General features: G+C 39.9%; 1 protein-coding gene across 5 annotated transcripts in view; it reads right to left on the bottom strand.

Moving 5' to 3' along the window:
• The window catches only part of GALNT18 (polypeptide N-acetylgalactosaminyltransferase 18), a 275,590-nt gene that overhangs the window by 46,408 nt on the left and 207,802 nt on the right, over positions 1–21,380 (bottom strand). For all 5 annotated transcript variants that reach the window (XM_032748975.3, XM_030273457.4, XM_032748973.3 and 2 more), the window contains 2 exons: positions 8,844–9,029; positions 4,893–5,030 (listed from right to left, as the gene is read on the bottom strand). In XM_032748975.3, the coding sequence (XP_032604866.1) occupies positions 4,893–5,030; positions 8,844–9,029 (324 nt within the window). The remainder of the gene's footprint in view (positions 1–4,892; positions 5,031–8,843; positions 9,030–21,380) is intronic.

Genomic DNA, 21,380 nt, shown 5'->3' with positions numbered 1-21,380 from the left:
CTTTTACACCTCTGGTGTCCCATCAGGTAATTCTAGCCCCTCCCAAAGTCTGGCAGTCAATTTTTCTTCGGTGTCCCTTGGTGGAGACTGCTCCCTTGCAGTTTGATTGGAGGTCAGGTGTTGCCTCCTAGTAGCCAGCCTGCTCTCCTCCCAAATACCCCAACTACCAAGGCCAGTGACAGCAATACAAGTGGGAAAGGAAGGAGGACTATGGGGAGAACATATCACAATAACATAAATACACATCAGTAAAACTCCTCTTAACATACATGTAATATTTATCCCTTAATTGTGAGAGCCAACCATCACATTATCCATCTATAAACGCTACCAGTGTGTTTTCAAACCTCTTCCCTAAACTCCAGTCCTAATGCTTGTCCTAGTGCAAACATTATAAACTTTTCCACAACAATCCCCATAATAAAGGAAGCAAAAAAACAGAAACAAAACAGCCACAGACCTGTTACTAAAAATGATGTTTCAAAATCTGAGGCCCAGATTCTCAGGAACAACCCCTTTACAAAATCTAGTGGCTTTGTGGCAACCAACAATTAACCTGAGTAATGCAACTTTAGCCTACCAAGACTTAATCTTAAAAACAATCAAAATAAAGCAGACAATCCCTGTGCTGAAACTCAGAAATAATTATTGTTACACTGAATACTACAGGTTTTGGCCAAGTATTGCTTTCTTCTAAATAGGAGGGTACTGCAAAATTTAGAAAGAAGTTTGCTTCCCAAATATTTACTCTGCCACCAATCCCAACCCTAGCTATATTCCACAGCATAAGCTAGACCTGAATGCTGCAACTATTTCCCTCTCACAGAACATGAGGAAGTGTAGGATTCAGGAAATAAAAATGTGGGATGTCTCTGTAGGTGCCTATATCCTAACCTTTACCCCCATTCTGACAGCTTTTTCAATTACTCAGGATTTTAAAAAATTGATGATAATGCTATAGTAGCAGTATTTCTATTTTCTAAAAAAAAAAAAAGCAAGCCAGTTGATGAATGGAAGCAGCTGACTTGCTTTTGTTATAGGTAAAAATCGATCCAGCTAAATTAAAAATACTTAGTGATCGAATTCTATCCGAGCTAGCTACAAAGAAAAGGACAGTGCTGAGCCCGGGATCAGTGCTGGGTGAGACACAGGTCTGCCTATTACAGTATAGGGTTCCTTATGTTTCACACTGTCTTGCTCAAGCAGTTTTTATACAGCTTATTTTGCTCGAGGCAGGGTTTTCGGTGATCGTGCTTTTCTTTCCAATCAAAGTCCCACATATTTATAGAGTATCTTTTCTTTGTGCTGAGTTGAACAAAACTGTGTCTGGAGAGTGATGTACATCCCTGATTGAGTTATGGGAACTTGGCATTGAGATGTATCTTTGGTGGTTCCAGCGATCTCAGTCTTGGGTAGTTGTCGAGACAACCACTGCTTGGGAGTTCTTCGGATCACCTTGGGAAATGACCCATCTCCAGACATGTATTACCTTGTAAATGTAGTCTTCCTCTTTCTTATCAGCAGTAGTTTCAATGTATGTGAGGCAACCCCCTGGCTCAGACTCACATGCTTTATGACAATATTTTTTAGTAATATAAACATTACATATATATCACTTTATAGGCGCAAATTACCCACGTTACACATAACACTTTGAAATATCACACCTTTCTCTGCTGCAAGATGTGAAAGCAAACAGCAAAGCAGACACAAAAGAAGATCAGACATCCAAATGATTATTTTACTAGAAGGACAGGGGCACTTAATCTTGTGTCATACAACAGTATTTCATAAAACAGCGAGCTTTTCCGCTCTTTCCTTGTGACCTGTGGAATTTCTTTGTATTGTGCTGTTAAGAAGCACTGATGGTTGGGTGCTTGAGAGGAACTCCTTTGGTTTTTGGGAATTTCTTTGTTGGGGGGGTGGGGCGGGGGGCAAAAATATCACGAGAATGGGGGCAGGTAGAAAAGGATGGGGTTGGGAGCAGCTGCTCTCTCATGACAGTTGTGAGGGTAACTGTACCAAAGGGGAGAGCGCCTGCAGTCAAGGAGACTAATACTGGCTCCCTGTTTGTTGTTAATGCCATAGTTATTGGTGCTTTGTTTTGCCTTGATATAGATAATAGTGAAGAACTGTTATTCCTATTCCCCTATATTTGCCTGAGAGCCCCCTTCATTTCAAAATTATAGTATTTCAGAGGGAGGGAGGGGGGTTTGCATTCTCTATTCCAAGGTAGGCTTTCTGCCTTCCCTAGCAGACACCAGTTTCTAGACAGGTTAGAAGACACATTAAAGATTATCTCATTCCAACTCCCCTGCCATAGCTAGGACACCTTCCACTAGACCAGGTTACTCAAAGACCCATCCACCCTGGTCTTGAACACCTCCAGGGAAAAAGAGTCCATGATCTCTCTGGGAAACCCCTTTCAGTGCCTCACCAGCCTTAGAGTAAAGAATTTCATCCAAATATCTAATTTAACCCTGCCTTTGTTCAGTTTAATGCCATTCCCTCTTGTCCTATCACTATACATCCTTGTGAAAAGTCCCTCTCCAGCTCCCTTTAGCCATCTTTAGGTACTGGAAGGTTGCTCTAAGGTCTCCCTGAAGCCTTCTCTTCTCCAAGCTGACCACTGTGCTCAGTATTTCTGTAAAAAACTCTTCTTACTCTTTCTGGTTGATGAAAACCTCTCAGTATAAAATCACTGTTGCTGAGTTTCCTTTTGACTTGCACAATGTGGATGTGGTCTTAACATGAGTACTTTAGCTCTTCCACAGCCTTTACCTTATTTAGGTACTTTATTTGTATTGTATCACTTCTACCTGAAAAGACTTTTTTGTCCAAAGCCACCTACAAGCAGAACCATGCATTAGTTGGCTGCTATGCCTCCTTCTCCTCAGGAAACTCCACACTTGATTGGATCACAGCATCACTGAGGGCAGTTCCATGGTGTGTGGCAGAGGCTCCTTGCACACAGGTGTGATTTTGGCATTGTTCTGAACTAATGTGGGAGTGTTATAGATAAAAATTGATCTAGCCAAATTAAAAAAGAAAAATAGAAATTTTAAATAAGATGTTCTCCAAGCCAAGTTTGTCATCTCTAAGTCATGCCTTCCAAGGACAGAGCATATCTTCAAGGCTATGCCTGTCCTTATTATCTTGTTCCCAGACCTTGTACAAGTATGCAGTTTCCCAGGCCTCGAAACAGAGACTGGTTCCCAAGCTCTGTTTCCCAAGTCAAACAAAAGCCTGATTCTGGGGTCTTAGACAGGTTTGTTGGAACAGGTATTCCATAGAATCATGGCCTTGTTCCAACAACCATTTCCCAACAGCCGGAGGCCGGGATTTCGGCAATCCTCTTTTCTTCCCATTCAAAGTCCCACATATTCATAAAGTCTCTTTTCTCTGTGCTGGGGTAGAACAATTAGGGGTCCTGTGGTGATGACTCTCCTTGATGGAGTTACTGAAACATGGCATTCAGATGCATCACCCTGGAGGATTTCAGCATCCCAATCTCAAGTCCTTGCTGGCATGATTAGCGCTCCGGACAGCCACATGTATTAGGTTGCAAATGAGGTTTTGTCAGAAACCAGTTTTCGAATATGTGGGGGCAACTCCCAGTGCTGGTGTGTGTGCTTGCAACAATATATCAAATATTACACATATCATGTCATACTGGCGTGAATTACATTCATCATATATAACAGGAGGCAACCATTAGGTAATGCATTTAGCAATGAGCTAAACCTTTGCTGAAGTGCTTTTCTTGTATGATTTTATGAAAAGCCAGCATGGTTATTTTAACATATTATCACAGGGGCCATGAAACTTCACATGATGTACAGCCCTTCGTTTCCCAAAACACAGCAGCTGCTCTATGGCACCCTCAGGGCTCTTCCAGAGCCATACTGGCCAACTACACAGCTCAGTTTTCTGAAGACAAACTTGTATGATCTGCTCTCACATTTTCTAATTAGGTTTGTCTTATAAAAAGAAAAAATTTAATTCAAAGGAATTAATTTTTTGTGAAAATGACAGTGGAAGAGAAAGTCAAAAGGACATCCTAGGTCTATTACCTTATTATGGGCCTGTTTTAATTTACTCTGTTCATCTTCCATGCCATGCACACCTGCCCTCCCTGTCTGGGGCCCTGCCAGTTTCCACGGGGCAAGAATTGCTTCCGCCTTAATTAGCACAATGCAACTCAAGCATGATTGCAACACAGAAAAGGGCACTACTGTCCCACAAGTAATGATGAGCCCAAAATGCATGGATTTAGCTGCACTTTCTGTTGGATGCAACATAATTCCAAAACCTCTCTAGTGGTGCTTTATACAAGGGAAGCTATGTGAGATTTGGTTAACTTGGAATGTTAGTCTTTGATTGTGATACCTGCTCTAGGGTGTATCAGCATTTCCCTTAAATGGCGAAAAGTCTAATAAGGGAGAGCATCAGCCTTTAGTAGTTGGATTTGATTATATTAAGGGTCTTTCCATCCTAAATGACTCCATGATTCTAAATTAAGATCTGGCTACAATCTTAAGAAGGTCGCAGTTGAAATACTGAGTCTATTTTGCAAATTCCCCTGCTGCCACAAACCTGCCAGCTCCAATGTGCCTGCAAAGTCACACCTTGAGTATTTCTGTGTGGAATGCAAGCCATGAAGCAAACAAACAAACAACAAAAAAATCAGGCAGGAAGATAACGTTGAGGACATCTCAGCACATATGACAGCAGAGTGCTGTCTCTGTCAACTAACCATATTATTTAACTGGTGACTTTAAATTGATCTGATTCTTTTACTTTGAGTCAGGCATTGTCTTCATTAATTACTTCCACTATTACACCTTTTCCCCCCATGTTTTTATAATAGGAAATGTAAACAAGATCCTTACCACTCCATAGGCAATGGTATCTGAGTACATTCTCATTTCTGGATACACGCTGACAAGATACCACCTAAAGGTCTTGCACTGGAGCTTTTTCCTTAGGGCCTTCCTCTCTGAAATATCACCAATATCAATTCCGGAGTCCTGTGCATGAAACAAAGGGCAGAAAAAGTCATAGAAACATCAGTGACACACTTCTGTCTAAACTACACACCCAGAATTTTCCTCATTGCAGAATCACAGAATAAACTGAGCTGGCAAGGACCCATCAGGATCACTGAGCCCAACTCCTGGTCCTGCATACCACCATCCCCAAGAGCCAAACATCGTTTTGACCTATGACAATAAACATGTTTTGGTTGTGAAGTGGGTCTGCTCCCCACATATACCCCAGAAGTGCCCCATTTAAATGTGATACAGTTCACCATGGCAGGGTCTCCTTCATGGTCTGCTTTGGTGTATGGGACTACTCCTGTTGACTTCAGTGGGGTTTAGATCCAGTTTCCAATGAATATCACTGCTGTTCTCTAATTTCCTGGCACTTTCCAAATCCAAAAGGAATTGGCAGGAAGTAGCAAGTTGCCCTAGAAACATGAGTATTGCTGGTGTCCCAGTGTGGCCTAATCAATAGTGTATGACACATTCTGGCCATTTCTGAAGTCTGGATTACTGCTTGACTGCAAAGAGCAGAAGCTCTGCTCACCTCTCTGAAATAGCACTTATTAAAGTTCTTTTGTAATGTAAAAAGAGAATGTGTTATTTTTGTTAGAAGCAATTGCTGGATATTCTCTACCGTAATTTTTATTCTCCTTTACATTTCTGGCTAACCTAGTTTCTGCTTTTCATAAGAGCAGATCACAAAGCATGACTTTCATAAAGGCCCTGTATAAAAAAATCAATAATTTATCACGTCAAAATCACACAGCAGAAATTTTTAGAGATGGATCTAAGTGAAAATCTGTGGCTGCTCTTGACAGGAAGTAAAATGAGACATTTTGCTCTACATGCTGTGCTCAATGACTTCTGCCTCAGAGCAAAACATAGGATAAATACATTTTCATAGGGAAATCTTAGAATCTATCTTCTTAAACAACAGCCTTTTACTAGGCCATGAACACCTAAATATTTTGGCAATATTTAAAAAAAACCACTGAATTTTCTTAGTTACTCAAAAAAAGGGTATCTGTAAGTATCTATATTTCTGAGCTGCTGAAAACAACCACTGCATCCCAAAGCACTGAATTAATGTTAATCCTGAACAAGTATATTTTATTATGGAAGCATTTTCTAACTGAACTAAAATTGACTTCCACATTGGCAAAGTATGCTAAAAAGCAGGAAACAGTGATCTGGCATTCACAGATAAGACATAACACTTTTAAAAATGGTGACTCCCCTTCTCAAGCCCTTCATCATCTGTAAAATTTTATGTGGAACTACTCCTTAAGTGGCAATTTTTTTTTTTTTTTTTCTGAATTTTGTAGTAAATGACTAAAAAGGTTGTAATGTGCTGAAAAAGAATCAATGGACCTTTGAAGAAATCCCACTCATGCACCACTCCGGCTGCACTTGCCAGTGTATGTGACACTTGTGTGAAGGAAAAAGAGGGTGCCAGCACACAAACATTCCACTTCAGGCATTAACAAGGCTTCCTGGGATCAAGTACTAAATTGGTCCACTGCCTTCCAAATCCTTTCTTATGCAGCCCTGAAGGCACCAGTGCCTGTTCCCTCACAGTTCAGAGTGTAAGAAAGAGCATTAAGGGCCTCAGTAATCACATCTTTTCATGCAGCTGGAGAAGAAAAACAGCTCACATGTAGCACACTGGCTTTATCACCACCGATAAAAGAGTGTGTTCCCCAAAGCTGAGAATATGATGGGGAAAAAAAACCAAAACAACCAACAAACAAAACCAGAAGCGCAGGCAGAACACATGGAAAGCACAGTTCCTGATTCTGGGACTTGAAGAATCTTTCCTCTGGGTTTCAAGTGCTTTTCTGAATCTATTTATCCAAGTGTCAATGATGCAGAAGTCACCATGGCAGCAGAGGTCTCCATTTGGAGCCCTCAGCACTTCAGAGAGAAGCCCACAGAGATTCTGAGAGGGCAGTCACAGCACACTGCAAAATGCACCTGACTCCTCTGGATTACTAGTATTAGTGCCCAAAGACTAAAACCTTTGGAAACATCTGACTTCTCAGAGAATTCTTCCAAGGAAAAAATCAGGTCCCATGTTTAACATTTTGGAATAACATATTTCATGGAAAGTGCTGACTATTTTAACTAAATACATTTCTACTACCTACACAGTCCATTACCAGTATTCATTAGATACCAGATAGAGAATTACTTCTATAATTGTTCAGCTGCAACTTATCTTTGCATTCTTTATGAATTTGATCTCTAATTGCATTCAGATCTCAAATTTGCACAAGGTTAAGCAACACCACCCTCGCCTCTGGATGAATAAGATGCAAATTAGTGTATATTGCTGTACATCCTCATTAGCAAAAGGAATTTCTATGTTTTGTGTTAATGTTTTGTTTGCAAGTCAAAAAACTAAAACTTGGATCAATCAATGAAGATGAACCAATCTTCAAGAAAATAATTAACAATATGAAATAGAAACTGAAATTTAAATCTATCAGGGTAATCACAAATAAAATTCATTTGGAATTGCTTTGTCATAAAAGAAGCAACTTCTCCTGTGCAGAAATGTCTCTATTTTTGTATGGACTTCTGTGCAACTACTCAAAACAGGGACATGTAGAGGGCAGTTTGGATTCCATGAACATGGGCCTTTCAGAAAAGTCCTTTCCTATATCAGGTTGTAGAGGATTTTTTTCACGGTCATAGCAAATTAAGTGGCTAATGCTGCAACCTAAAATAAGACAATGACTTCCCCAGTTTGCCTAAGCTAGTTTTAATCATGAGAGATGCAAGAAGCCACTGAGAGCAGCTGAACCAACATTGGGTTTCATGTATTTAGCTGTTGTTTCTAACATTTTCTTCTAATTAAACTAAAGGAGAAGTACAGCATTTTATTTCTTGACACAGAAATTGCAGCAAAACCAGTTTCTCTGAACTTTTGTCAAATTAGAGAGATTTTATTAAAGAAAAACTAATCTGCTCTTTAATTTAAGACTTTGCTTTTGCTGTAATGATGAGAGCCGTACTCTAAGTTAAATTCCACATTCAATAGAACCATGCTTCCCAGCTTCTAGGTGTAAACAATCACACAATTTCTGAGTACGTACAGCCCCCTTGCTCTGAGCCCTTTAGCTCATAGCTGTTCACAGATTAAATACCATTGACTACAGAAATGAAGAACAGCTAAAATCAAACTGAACTCTGATGTTGGCCATCTGACATTATCTCTTCAATACAATGGACCAAGCAGTACTCATCCATGGAAAAGAAATCAGGACAAACAGTCCAGTGCGGAGCTGTAGCAAGAATCTGCAACATGTCATGACACCTACCAAGCCACCTTCACTCTGATGTTCAATACTTATCAGACACCCCACACTTTCATCCATAGATGTCAAAACCTCCTGGCAGATCTCTCCTCCCAAATCTGATGGAATTATAACACTCTGTGATGTAAATAGGAGACTAAAGTTCAGATTAAGAAGTGCAATTTGGTGTTTCCCCCCCCTCATTTCTGCAGCTACTAGTTTAAAATACCCATGAAGAGTCATCAGTGAAAAGAATAAACTCGACAAGAAATTAATTTTTAAGGAACCTAAAGACAAAACATTATAAGACACAACTACATATATATGTTTATATGCAATTGTGTAGGTATGGGCATATACCATATGCCTGTATGTGGGACATAAATACATACATACATACAAATAAAATCCTACCACAAAAAAAATCAAATTCAGGATAGTAACCAAAATGAAAGGGATCTAAAGCCAAAGCTTAGAAGAACTGGTCTCTGTGACTTACCTCCTGGGGTATGTTCCAGGCCATATAGACATGGCTCTTAAACTCATCCATCCAGACCTCAGCCACCCTCAGAGCGTTTCTCCGGACATGAGCAGTCAGATCCTCTGTGTATGGTTTGTGTGCTCTTTCGATGTGGGCAATCCTGGAGCAAGGCAGAACCTCAATGCTTCCTCCACACTGCCACACCTAGCAGGGAGAAATAAAAGGACATTCTGCTAGTGGCAGCTCCCTACACCACTGCTAGCCTCCAACAAACACACTGGAATTGTTTTATTTCATTGTTAGAAAGGAGAATAACCATTCAAGACTTCTTGGACTATAAAGAGGTTGTGAGGGGAAGGTTGTTACCTTGCCTTACCAGAAATTATTAGTGCTGCTTCACCTTACTACAGAGTTTCTACATTACCAGTAGCCACTCACCGCACTCTGCCTGGATATATTAAGTTGTTTTCAAGGTTATTAATAAAATAATTTATAGGGAATTCAAAACAGTAACACCTGGTTCAAGTTTTAGGCCTTGCAAAACTTTTCTCTGAAGTTCTGCACAGTCCATGCATGCACTACCCAGAATCTCAAACTAGGCAGCTTGTCATAATAGGGAAACTAAGCCAATCAGTATTTTAAGACTGCCAAAGTTTCAGGTTCTATGAAGATTAGGAATATAAATGCACCTTACACTTTACTTTAAACATGGTTGAGAAAGGACCAGGTCTATTGCTTTTGAGAAGGAGAGAAGAAGACTGAGACTGCCTAATGAAAACGTATGAAAAATTTCATCAGAAACTACTCTTATAATAGCTTCTTTATGTAGGTTACTCTACCTGTTCAATTAGATTTCAGTTTTGCCCACTACCACAACTGAGCTAAAATACACAGTATTAATCATAATTATTGCTTTCATTTCTGACTTACTCCTGCTTTCAACAAAAGAGAAAACCACATTGGCAAACTTAAGAGTCAGTGAAGTACATGAGTTATTTTTTGTATCATGTAAGCTTCCTAACAAGAGCGAGGCAGCCCATTCATAATGGTTGAGTGGATGTTGCTCAGGCGAAAGACCAGATGTACCCAAACTGTTTGATTCTACTGAACAACTACCTGGGTGTCCCAGAGGCAGGTGTACTCACTGAGAAGTGACAGAGTTTGCCTTATGATACTGCCAGCAGAAACTCCTGAGGCTTGGTACCTCACACTAAGAAAGCAAAAAATGCTTCTTTCTTGTACACTCATTCAGGGGGTCGTATTTTGGTCTCCCTCCTGGTGTCCAGGGACGTGGGCTGGAAAAACATCCTCTTCTGGAGCTGATCTCAGGCCCCTCAGATCTGTCCACCCTATAGGCATATGCTCAACTAAGGAGGCACTTTGTTCAGTCATTCATTTTATATATTTAGACATCTGGCTTGAATACAGCATTTAGGCATTTGGCAGCTCCCGAGGCCAGAAAATGTGGCACGAATTCAGAATGTTTACAAAGCTTTTTTTCTGAACTGGTGCCTAATTGCATTCAGCATATGCTGGGAGAAGAGATAGAGCCCTGGTTTGCAGAGCTCTGTGGAAAGGGAGCTAACCCATGAACCTGCTGTGCAGTCAAAAAGGGAGCTGAAAAGACTTCAACACATCTCTGTGTCCAGAACTTGGAAGAGCATTAGAGTAAATAAGCACAACCATTATCAAAATCAGGGAAAAACTGAGAAGATCATAAATATTTAAAAATAAATATGCAACTGATCTGGCATAAAAATAAATAAACTGGAAACAAAATTTGTGTTCTGTCTTTCTAAATATCATATTAAGTGGCCAATCCAGTTTAACAATCTAACAAAAATAATAGTTTGTCAAACATTTAATTATAAATGGTTCAGCTACATCTCCTAATAGAGATTTAATGTGAACTACCACCAGGCTGTGCTCACACAACGCCTGCTTTCAGTCCAAGTAATTTCTCTGTACAGCATGGACATCCAGCTATAAATTGTTTCAGAGTTACTCATTGTACAGTGCCTAAATTAGTATCATAAAAAACAAGGAAGATGTAGAGATGGTCATAACTTAGCCCAGGACGGGGCAATTCACAACACATGTACACTGTGTATTCCGCCCAGCCTCTGCTCATTCCAACCAGGGATGGCCTTGAGCCAAGGCCAGCAAGTGAACACCAAATCTTTTGTGGGATTTTCAGAGTTAGGTCTCAATGCTGTCTTCACAAGTTGAGCCAAAAAGTTCACAGTCTACAACAGGCTGAATTTCCAAGCAAAGTTTTAGGAACTGAAATTTAGAAGAGCAGTCATGTATAATTTCAGCATGATTCAGTTATCAGGAAACTATGATCTGACTTAATAATGAAGTGAGATGTTTTCAAAAAACAACCTGAGATGACCAAGTCCTTAACAGAGTTTGCAAATAAAAATTACCACCTACCTGAATAAACACCAATTAATCAATTCCAGTGGCCACTCCTTTCTCCCAGACACTGTCAGCCTTTGTTCTCTTTTCAAAGACTAATTAATTTCTATCAATTAATTAGATATAAATACAGAATGGCTAAGTTGCATTAAACAGTTTCAAAGCATATTATTTCCAAGCAAAACTTTCCTAAAATGCATAAAAATTAACTACAGCACTTAGCAAGGAGCATGACCTTAGACACAGGCTATGAAACCTTGCCAAGTGGAAGCAGAGGCAATGCTTTAAAAAGGCAGAAAGTAGAATCCTGACATGCTCAGCTGGTCACATCTGGGACAAGCCAATGTCCCTTCTTTCTCCCAGTGTTCTTTGCCAGTGGGATTACAGTCTGGCAAGAAATCTCTTTTTTATCCAAATGTTTCATTGCATTTAGGGAGTGGTAAGTTGCTAAAAAAAAACCCAAATAGAAATGTAGGCAACAGGCATCAAAGTAAGACTTTCAAATGGCATGATGCTCTCCTGGAATCTCATGGAAGTCAGGATCCCCAGCTCCCTAAAATATGCAAAATCTCCAGCCAAGGAATGAAGGGCTTTGCTGTTCATACACTAAACACTACACTGAACCACATGTATGAATACTAAATAATAAACATAATTAATTGCTACAAAAAGTATCATTTTTTTTTTAAATTTTTCCCTGATTATATTTTAAATAATGGAATTTCTCGCAGTTTCTTTCTCTTCTAGACCAAATATCCACTTGAATCTGACCACTCCTACCTCCTCCCATCTTTCACTCATTTACATTAATCCCTGGTGCTATAACCATTGTGTTGGAGCTATTGTGGATAGCTGGATGGTTTTTCAAGAGAAAAACCTTGAGATGGTAAAAATCTCATATCAGAAGCGCACAGGAAAGACTAATTAATTACTTTAACCAAACACCTTTCAGTCAGATATAATTTTTATGCTTTTTTTTTAAGTAATATTTTAATACTAAGGAATACATTTTCTCAAAGACTCTACTCCAAGGGAATTTGAGAAGCCTTTTAGAGTGGCCTGTTCTTCATTTAATAAAATTCCTGTAAACAGGAAGGAATAGAAATTGAGGGGTTAGTTCCTCACAGCTTCACACTATTCCCCTGTGGATTTTGCAGCTATTTTTTGCTGTCATTAGCAATCTTTATTCAGGCTTTATCCACACTGAATAGCACCCTTCTAGTTTTCCTGGACTGCTATTTTATTTGATGGCTATAAACACATACAAAAGTTAAAAATCAGTAGAGCTTTTTCAAATTATCACCCATGGCTTTAGAAAGAAGTCTAATGATAAGAGCTTCAAACACTTTTTCAAACCACATGGAATGATTTGAAGTAAAATGTTGTATTTCTGAGCATACTGTGGCTGCAATCAGTAATACTTAATGACTAACCTACTTGTACAAATTGCAAGGAAAACACTTAATTTCCTAAACCATGCTTAAAAGGAAATTCAGCAAATTTTCCTGTTGCCCATGAAGATTATTTACCTATGATAGGCAAGAAGTGGAAATTACTAGCAATAATCTCAATTTCCTGCCAAATCTCAAAATATACATATGCAGTTGTAAAAAATAACATATACTTTCATCACTGTGACACAATAAATGGTAATTCACATGTCATGCTCTAAAAGCATCAATTGCAAAACTATACCAACAGGCCTCAGACTTTGCCTTAGAAAGTTTTGAAGTAGGAGGGTCAATGTATCTTTGGGAGTACTTTCCATGATTGCTGGAGTCTCAGGTAGGCAAAGGGATTGCTTTTATATGGAGGAATTTCCTGAGGTTCTCATCCTGCTGGTTTACATTGCAAAAACAGTCTTTCAGGAAAAGAACACAGCAACTGGAGTTTCCCTTCCAAAGAGCTCTGAGCCCACTTCAGTGCATTTCCAATGTTCCCTTCCAAGGCAGCCTGAGAAAGGGCTCTTTATTCTTGAATTTCCTGAGGAGGTTCATATATTTGGTACAGCCCCAAGAAGGTCTTAGAGGGATTTCTCTTCTTGAAAGAGTTCCTTGTTCCTTCATCACTACCCAAAGGTAGTAAAACTCCATAAAAAAATTGAAGATCCAAAAAGACAATAGCAGTGACAAGGTGAACACTTACAGAGCTGAAAGGCTAAAATCAGCAGACCCCATGTCCTAAACTAAGCAAATCAAAGGAGAGGTGACAGGGACATCACATGAGTACAGAGAATCTACTGGAGGGCATGTGAGGGGGAAAGGTGGGGGGAAACTCCCTTTTAAATCTTCAGTTCTTGTGGCTTACGTGGACAATCTGTCCAAGCTCTAAGCACTTCACACTGGTAATTTACTGAATATTTATTAGCACATCCTTTTAATTGTGGCCCTAAATCTGTGAGAATTTATGTTTAAAGTTAAAGTAGCACCACAGAGTAAAAAGAAAACAGGCGCTCCATGCTGGGAGAGCAAGGAGAGCAACTTAAAACCACTGAGAGGACACAGGTGGTGGCACAACAGCTCAGCTGGGACTGCTCCTCTCTTGGAGAGGTGCAGGACCTGAGCATGGGGCAGTCCAGGGGGACTGGACAAGTGAGGCAGCTACAGGAGCAGGAACACCCCAAGTGGCTTCTTAGAGCAACTTGCAAAGTCCTGAAACCTCTGTCACCCCTCTCTCACTCCTGTCGGAATCTGTGCTATTGATGATTCTGAGATTGTAGAAAGTCTCTGTCTTTCAGCCCCGCTGCCAAAGAAGAAGCCATAATTGGTCTGTGCTGGTTTCAAGGTTGTTTATTCTGTTTATCTCTAACATGTTCTGCTGCCCTGCCGCAGCTCTGTCCTGCAGGGCAGCGTGTGGGGCTCTGCCCTCAGTGGGATGTTACAAACATTAAATACCAGAAACTACCTGTGCTGGATTTGCAATAACGTGCCAATATCTGTCACCTACGTTGGACAGTGTGTCCCCAGCCTGAACCAACAGAAAAATGCCAACACCGCAGTGAAACATGGAGGGCATGAAGAAGGAGAAAAAGGACAAGACACACCCAATTTCCTCCATCTTGTCCCCTTTGGACCCCTTATCTAGAATTCTAAAATTTTACTTTTGCACCCGTGCCACACTTAATTATTACTTATATCAAACACTCAGAGCTTGTAATTCATCCTGTAAGATTGAAAACTCTTTTCCATGGACAGAGATCACAGACAGTGTCTCTGGGGGCTCTGTCCAGGGGGGTTCCTGACCCCTGCCAGGGTCCCAGACCTGCCAGGGCAGCCAGAGGGAAGCCCTGGATTCCCACATCTCTCACCAGGCATCCCACAGCACTCGTAGAGCCATGTGTCACTCACACTTCCTTACAAATACCCAAATCAATCTGGTTGCAAGTTTTTTTAAGCAAATTCCATTCACATCTGGAAAACTGCTTTCACGACATTAATTAGTAAATCCTCTCCAATTTCACTTAAATGCATTTGAATTTGCTATTTAATCAAAGCAATCACAACTCTTAAGCCGATCCCTTTCTCAAATATTTAATTTATACTTCATTATAAAATGATATAACACTTCTTAATTAGAAGTTTCTTTTTATCTCTTTAATCACTGAGTGTTCTTTTTACGTTATAGAACCTTAATCTAATAAAAAAAATAAACCCTATAAGTCATCAAGCAGTTTATTAGCATGTACGGCATTCATTAAATTTACACAGATTATGCAGTTTCTCCAAGAGCTAATGTGACCTTGTTTGATACCATCAGCTCACTTGGACTGCAAACAAAAACCTTTTAATAATTAAGTGATTTCTCAAAAAGCTGAAGTAATTTCTAAATTCTGTGAAGGTTGCAAATTACAAAATTAGAAGTACTCATTAAAGATGCCCTGAAGTTTAAAAAACAGTCAGTGTAAATTAATTACTACTGTAGATACAAACTAATTAGTTACCAGTATCTTTGAAATATATTTTTGGGAACAATTTATTGTAAAAACTACTTGTGAATCTTGTCCACCTCTGTCATTACCATTAATTCTTTACAGATAACCAGCTTGATGTTTTACAGACAAATATGAATAAGCCATTCTTATTCAATACCATAATAATTTTGAATCTGAATTTTTATCTTGATATCTTGACATGTGACTGCAGAAAGGACAGAGAGAATTGTCACACACCAAGATCACTGAAATCAGTGTTCATATTTCTAGATGCTATCAGTGGGTTTTTGATCATACCCTGGAAGTTTTTGGATTGTTGTGCACATTTGTTGAGTATCTGTCTCTGCAGAGAGACACTGGATGAAATACGTTAATATTTATTTAGGTAATATCTCTACTGAATTCAAATAACCTTCACTAAATATTTCTGATCATCACACAATCCTGTCATACTTTTAGATAAACCTATTCATTTGTATGAAAGAACAGTCCTTTTTCATAACCAAGCTGATATTTTAATGTGAAACTGTAAGCAACCTACAAAAGCACACCCCCACGATCAAAAAGGCTTTTTAAAAGGAAAGTAAAAGACTTTAACATAACCAGAGCTGCTCTTCATTTTTAAAATGTAAATTATCTCTTAAATCTAACTTTTGAAGTCATCATTAATTGCCTCACAGGCCTCATTTTACGTTAATTGTGCCTTCATAAAACACTCTCATTGAAAACCTAATACATGTAAAGATTCTTCCCAAATTAAATTGTCATTACTTTTCTTCCTCTTTTAGCTAATTGCTTCATTATGTACTTTTTAAATTGTTTTGTTCTGCAGGGATTAATTTTGCATGCATCTTCATGAGCTATGAAACTTTTACAGTGCACTGTTAAACTAGGCATGGTGTGCTGCTGGTGTGAACTGCAGGAACCACTCTCTGTATCACTTGGAGATAGCACATGTCAAGGGTCACTGAAGGCTTATGGCTCCATTCGCTTCTCTTCCAAGCATGTCTGTCTCGTTGCCAGGCACAGTGAATAACCCACACATCAATCACTACATTGCCAAGTTTAAGTTATGAACAGGAAGTAAAAGAAATCACTTCTTGTCTTAAAAAGCACAAAAGCAGGAAACTGAAAAACAGGATCACCAAGGGTTTAGTATTCACAGAGCAATGTACTGTGCTGGCCACCTTTTACAGCTTCACCTTTCTCTCTCTTACCACAGCTACACTCAACTTGATCAGTCTTGTTAATCTCACACTGTGCCTAAAAACCTGGTCATAGAATACAACATGCTGGGTTGGGAGGGACCCACAAGGATCACCACAGTTCAATTCCTGGCCCTGCACAGGACACCACTGGAGTCACACCATGTATCTGAGAGCATTGTCCAAACACTTTCTCAACTCTGTCAGGCTTGGTGCGGTGACCACTTCCCTGGGGAGCCTGTTCCAGTACCCAGATACCCTCTGTGAAGAATCTGTTCCTAATATCCAACCCAAACCTTCCCTGACTCGGCTTCAGGCCTTTCCCTTGGGTTCTGGTGCTGGTCATCACAGAGAAGAGGTCAGGCTGTTCCTCCTCTTCCCTTCACGAGTTAATTGTGACTGCAGTGAGCCTCATCTCTTCCCAGGCTCGACAGAACAAGTGTCCTCAGTCCCTCCTCACACACCTTCCTCTCCAGACCCTTCATCATCTTCACTGCCCTTCTTTGGACACTCTCTAAGAGTTTAATGTCTCTTTTATATAGTAACACCCAAAACTGCCCCAGCACTGGAGGTGAGGCCTCCCCACTGCAGAGAGAACAGGACAATCCTTCCCTTGCCCGCTGGCGATGCTGGGCCTGATGTCCCCTAGGACAGGGCTGGCCCTCCTGGCTGCAGGGCACTGCTGACCCACATTCAACTTGTCATTAACCAGCACCCCGAGGTCCCTTTCCACAGCACTGTAGCCCAAATTCTATCAGTATTATTAAAGACTGAGGCAAGAGCTCCTGAAGAATTCCCTGTTCAGCCAGGCTGGTCTTTTGCCTTGCTCGCTTGACTTAGAACATAAGGTGCTGTCACACATGTAAAGGTGTCTGACTTTCACACCTGTGACCTGAACATGCTGGATCCATCCTGGTGAACCCATCTCAGTCATCTACTCACTTCTGTACCACCACAGCAACCCCTTTGCTCTCCCACACCGATCTTCCTCTAATCTTTGTTAGATTACTAAATCAGTCTTGCAATATTAAAATCACCCAATGAAATTAAATTCTAGAGGAAAGAAACAAATATGGAATCTTCCCAGCTTAGGCTATGAAGACTTGAAATACCAGAAGGTATAATGGCAATGACGCTATGTCATGACTTGAAAATGCAGGAGGGCATTAAACATGAGGCTAATAATGCGCTAATTAACTTGCATCTCACCTGAATCCTTTGATTTGTAAGAGTATATTGAATTAAACTGTTTAACTATTTCCCATACCATTATAAATAATTTCCTCTCATAAAACATCAATATATATTACTTCCCAGTTGGTAATGTGCAACTACATCTGCACAGTTAGCGAAAAAACATTTGTGAGCAATCTACAAGTGCCTCATCATCCTTTCTTGTAGGGTATAGTGATGTCCTGTGTTAGCTGCTGCTGTAATACTTTTCTTTCCTGTGGGAGCAGCTAATAAAATGTTCTCTCCCCAGAAATAGCAAAACCACAAAAGTGATTCACTGGTAATGTGTAATTACACATGCTGTAGCTGCAGATTACCTGCTGAGGCATTCATGAGAAGAACAGAGGGAAAAACAGTTATTCCAATGTAGGAGTGACTGAAACCAGAACAAGCCAAAAAAAAAAGTCAGTAATTCTTGACTGACAAAACTTGGAGGCATGACAATTACTTATTTTATTCTCAATAGAGCCTTTCTTTTTTAACCTATTGAAATTACAATCCTGTAAATAGAGAATTTTTGCCTGGGTCATCTCGAGATTCAAATTGTTGACACAGTGAGGTACTTTGCAAAACAAAATTAACCTCAGGAATAATCCTGTGCACACTGATAAGCTGCTGCTGGTTACACAGGGTGCAAGGCAAGTGCTTATGCCTTACGTGCACTGCTAAGGAATTATTTTTGTCTTGGTGAAAGTGTGAGCTATGAAGAGCATTGGCTGCATCTTTTAGGGAAGTAACATTTGGTCAATCTTTACAATTTTTTTCTTTCAGGCTTCAATCTAGAAATAGTCTCCTCTTAATTCACAAAATAGATAAAAGCAAAATAAACTGCTGTCTATTTAAAGATAAATTATTATATGAAAAGGCAGTATTTAAAAGTTATCTCAGAGTAACAACTAAGGATATTTCTATTTTTGGACTTCTCAGCCCTTTGCCTTTACACATCACCAACCTTGTGCTGTTGAGCAGTATATGGGGCGAACCCCAGATGTGGGGAAGAAATGATGATGTCTTGCTCCAGATCAGAAGGTTGAAGGATAGCTTTATTAAAACTATACTATAATATATTAATATACTATTTAAAGAGATACTATATTATTCTACATACTTACTTCTTATTTACCTAACTCAAACTCGTGACTCTCTGCTGAGAGCCCGAGCCACAGCTGGATCCCATTGGTCATTGACCCCAAACTACCTTCACCAAAATCCAATCCAGCAATCTCTGCAGGTAAACAATCTCCACACCACATTCCACATGGGGAAAACAAAGGAGCAGAGATAAAGATTGTTTTCTCTTCTCTCTGTGCTTCTCCAAGAAATCCTGAGAGACAGAATTGTGTCTCTGTCCAGAGAATGTGAATGTCACAGAGCAGCACTTGCGATCACGTACTAAGGATATTTTCTGTAGAGCACATCATTCCCTACTGGCAAATGATATTGGCCTTCCTACTGAAAACAAGCTAAAAACATGGCTTTAAAACGATGATAGCTGCAAGTGCAAGAATGGGGAATGTCTTGATTAACTTTCCTGAGGCGTATTTTAGGAAGATCTACATTGCTCAGTGAAGTGCCATGAAGGGAGGCCCAGCAGCAAGGGCAGAAAGGGACACCAGCCACATATGACACATGTGTCATGCAGTGACATGTGTCATACTCTCTCTCCATGCAAACAGTTCCACAACACAGCAATTTGATGAAAAATCCCTTCATCTTCTTTGTTCCTTTCCTGACATATCTACCTCTTGGCACACCAGCCTGTCAATCTGCCTAACAAAACAGTTTGTGAGGCAGCACGGTAAATCATGAACTGTTTAACATTAAAATTAACTCTGCATTTGAAAGAAAATAAAAGTTTACTGAAGCAGAGGTGTTCAAAGGCAGCAGGTGTGGCGCAGACCACTGTGCTGGAAGGGCCAAAGCACCGGTGAGCAGCTGCAAGATTGAGAACAAGAGCAGGGCAAGAAGGAGAAAATGTAGCTTATGTGCTGTGAAACTTCACTCAAGCTTGAACACTGTTGGTGTGGTTTAACATTATCCTCATCCTAAACCCAAAACACAGCACTGTACCAGCTACTAAGAACAAAATTATCTCCACCCCAGCCATGCCCAGGACAACTGTGGAAAGGCTTTCCTTAATAAAATCAGACATCTATTTACATGCAATATAGTCATGGTTTCATGTAACTTATGGCCTGTGTTAGGAGCACTGACAGGTAAAATTGCTGGAAACTTCTAGGCAGAGAGGAAAAAGAGCAAAATGTTTCCATATAAATATGGAGATTTGGGGCCAAGTGTAAGTATCTTCACTTGCTTGTGATTAACAAAAAGAACACTATCCCAAGGGCAGTATTATAAGAAAGGTCTCAGGTGAGAAATCATCAGGATACACACACACTGTGGACTGGAAATGGCTGAAACATGTAAGCAGCCATCAGTTTCTATGCACCAAATGGGAGAGACTCAACTAACAGATAAAGAAAAATCATGATCCCAGAAGTATGTTGTGGCGGGGAGGTGAAAGAAAAAACAAGATAAGTAAGACCCAAAACCACATTAAAAAAACCCAAACAAACGACAAACCAAGACCCACCCCAAAACTAACAAACATATAATAACTTCTGGAATTTAAAATCAATAGATCAGGGAGAAGCATGATAGACTTCACATCTGCTTGCTTTGCCACAGAGGGACCCTAATGCATGGAAAATACCCCAAAGAACTGGGACTATTTTCTGCTCAAATAACTAATTTCTCAATCTCTATTCATTAACTGCATTCCTCTAGATCTCCACCATCAGAAACAGCATCAGCTCCACAAAAGGTCTGCAGACAAACCACCAGACTAGCAAGAAATGAAGCAATTAATTTCACTACAGCAATATACTGTACAAAAGTAGCATGCCAGACTCAGTCTAACTATAAATGCAATTTTCCTCCTGGGTCAGCCAATGTAAAGTCCTGATATACCATTTAGTTGGAACAAGACCCAATCCTTTTCCCTTCAAGAGCTTTTACCCTCTAATAAATTTTCCTCTTACCCACTTAACAGGGCCATTATATCCTTGTGAATACGAATTAATCTGCAAGCACAAAGTATTTGTGACACACAAAATTACTCTAAGTCAAAGCCTGGGCTTGCATTTCCATGACTCTGATGATGACTTAGTGTGGGACCTGAGGCAAATCACTGAGTATTTGTTAAGGCATCCCTAAAAGTGGCACAAATAACTCCTTGTAACAGATATCTGGGAACTTTATCAAGCATGTAGGCTGCTTTAAAAGACAAAATAATTGCTACAGGGTTGCTTTTGATAGAAAATCTTCTGACTTCATTAGGAATTGGAAGAGGCCTTTACGAAGCCTACTGCAAACTAGACTTGAACCATCCAAAGCAGAATCTGACTGAAAGCATCCAATTGATTGCAGAGGATTTGTAGGGTCTTCCACGGCCACAAGAGCTGCTTGTGCTGGCACAACCCAGAAGCTGAGCCCAAATGACCCTGAGAAACACCAGCCCTACACTCACATTCTTTTTCCACTTTAAGGCAGTTGCCAAAACAGTTCCTGCTTGGTCACATGGATAACAATGTGATTCCAATTTGCCCTCTAAATGCAATCTGGCAATTTAAAAGCACACTTAAGTCCATTCAATTGGGAGTGATTGAACAAAAAAGAAGCACCACTTATCCTTACCTGAATTTACAAATATGATGCTTCTTCACAGTAAATGAATCTTTTAAAATCCCAGTTAAAGTGACCGAA

The sequence above is a fragment of the Taeniopygia guttata genome, chromosome 5 (assembly GCF_048771995.1).
Source record: "Taeniopygia guttata chromosome 5, bTaeGut7.mat, whole genome shotgun sequence".
NCBI lineage: Eukaryota > Metazoa > Chordata > Aves > Passeriformes > Estrildidae > Taeniopygia > Taeniopygia guttata.
Note: the sequence above shows the minus strand (reverse complement) of the source record. Positions and strands in the feature narration are given on the sequence as shown.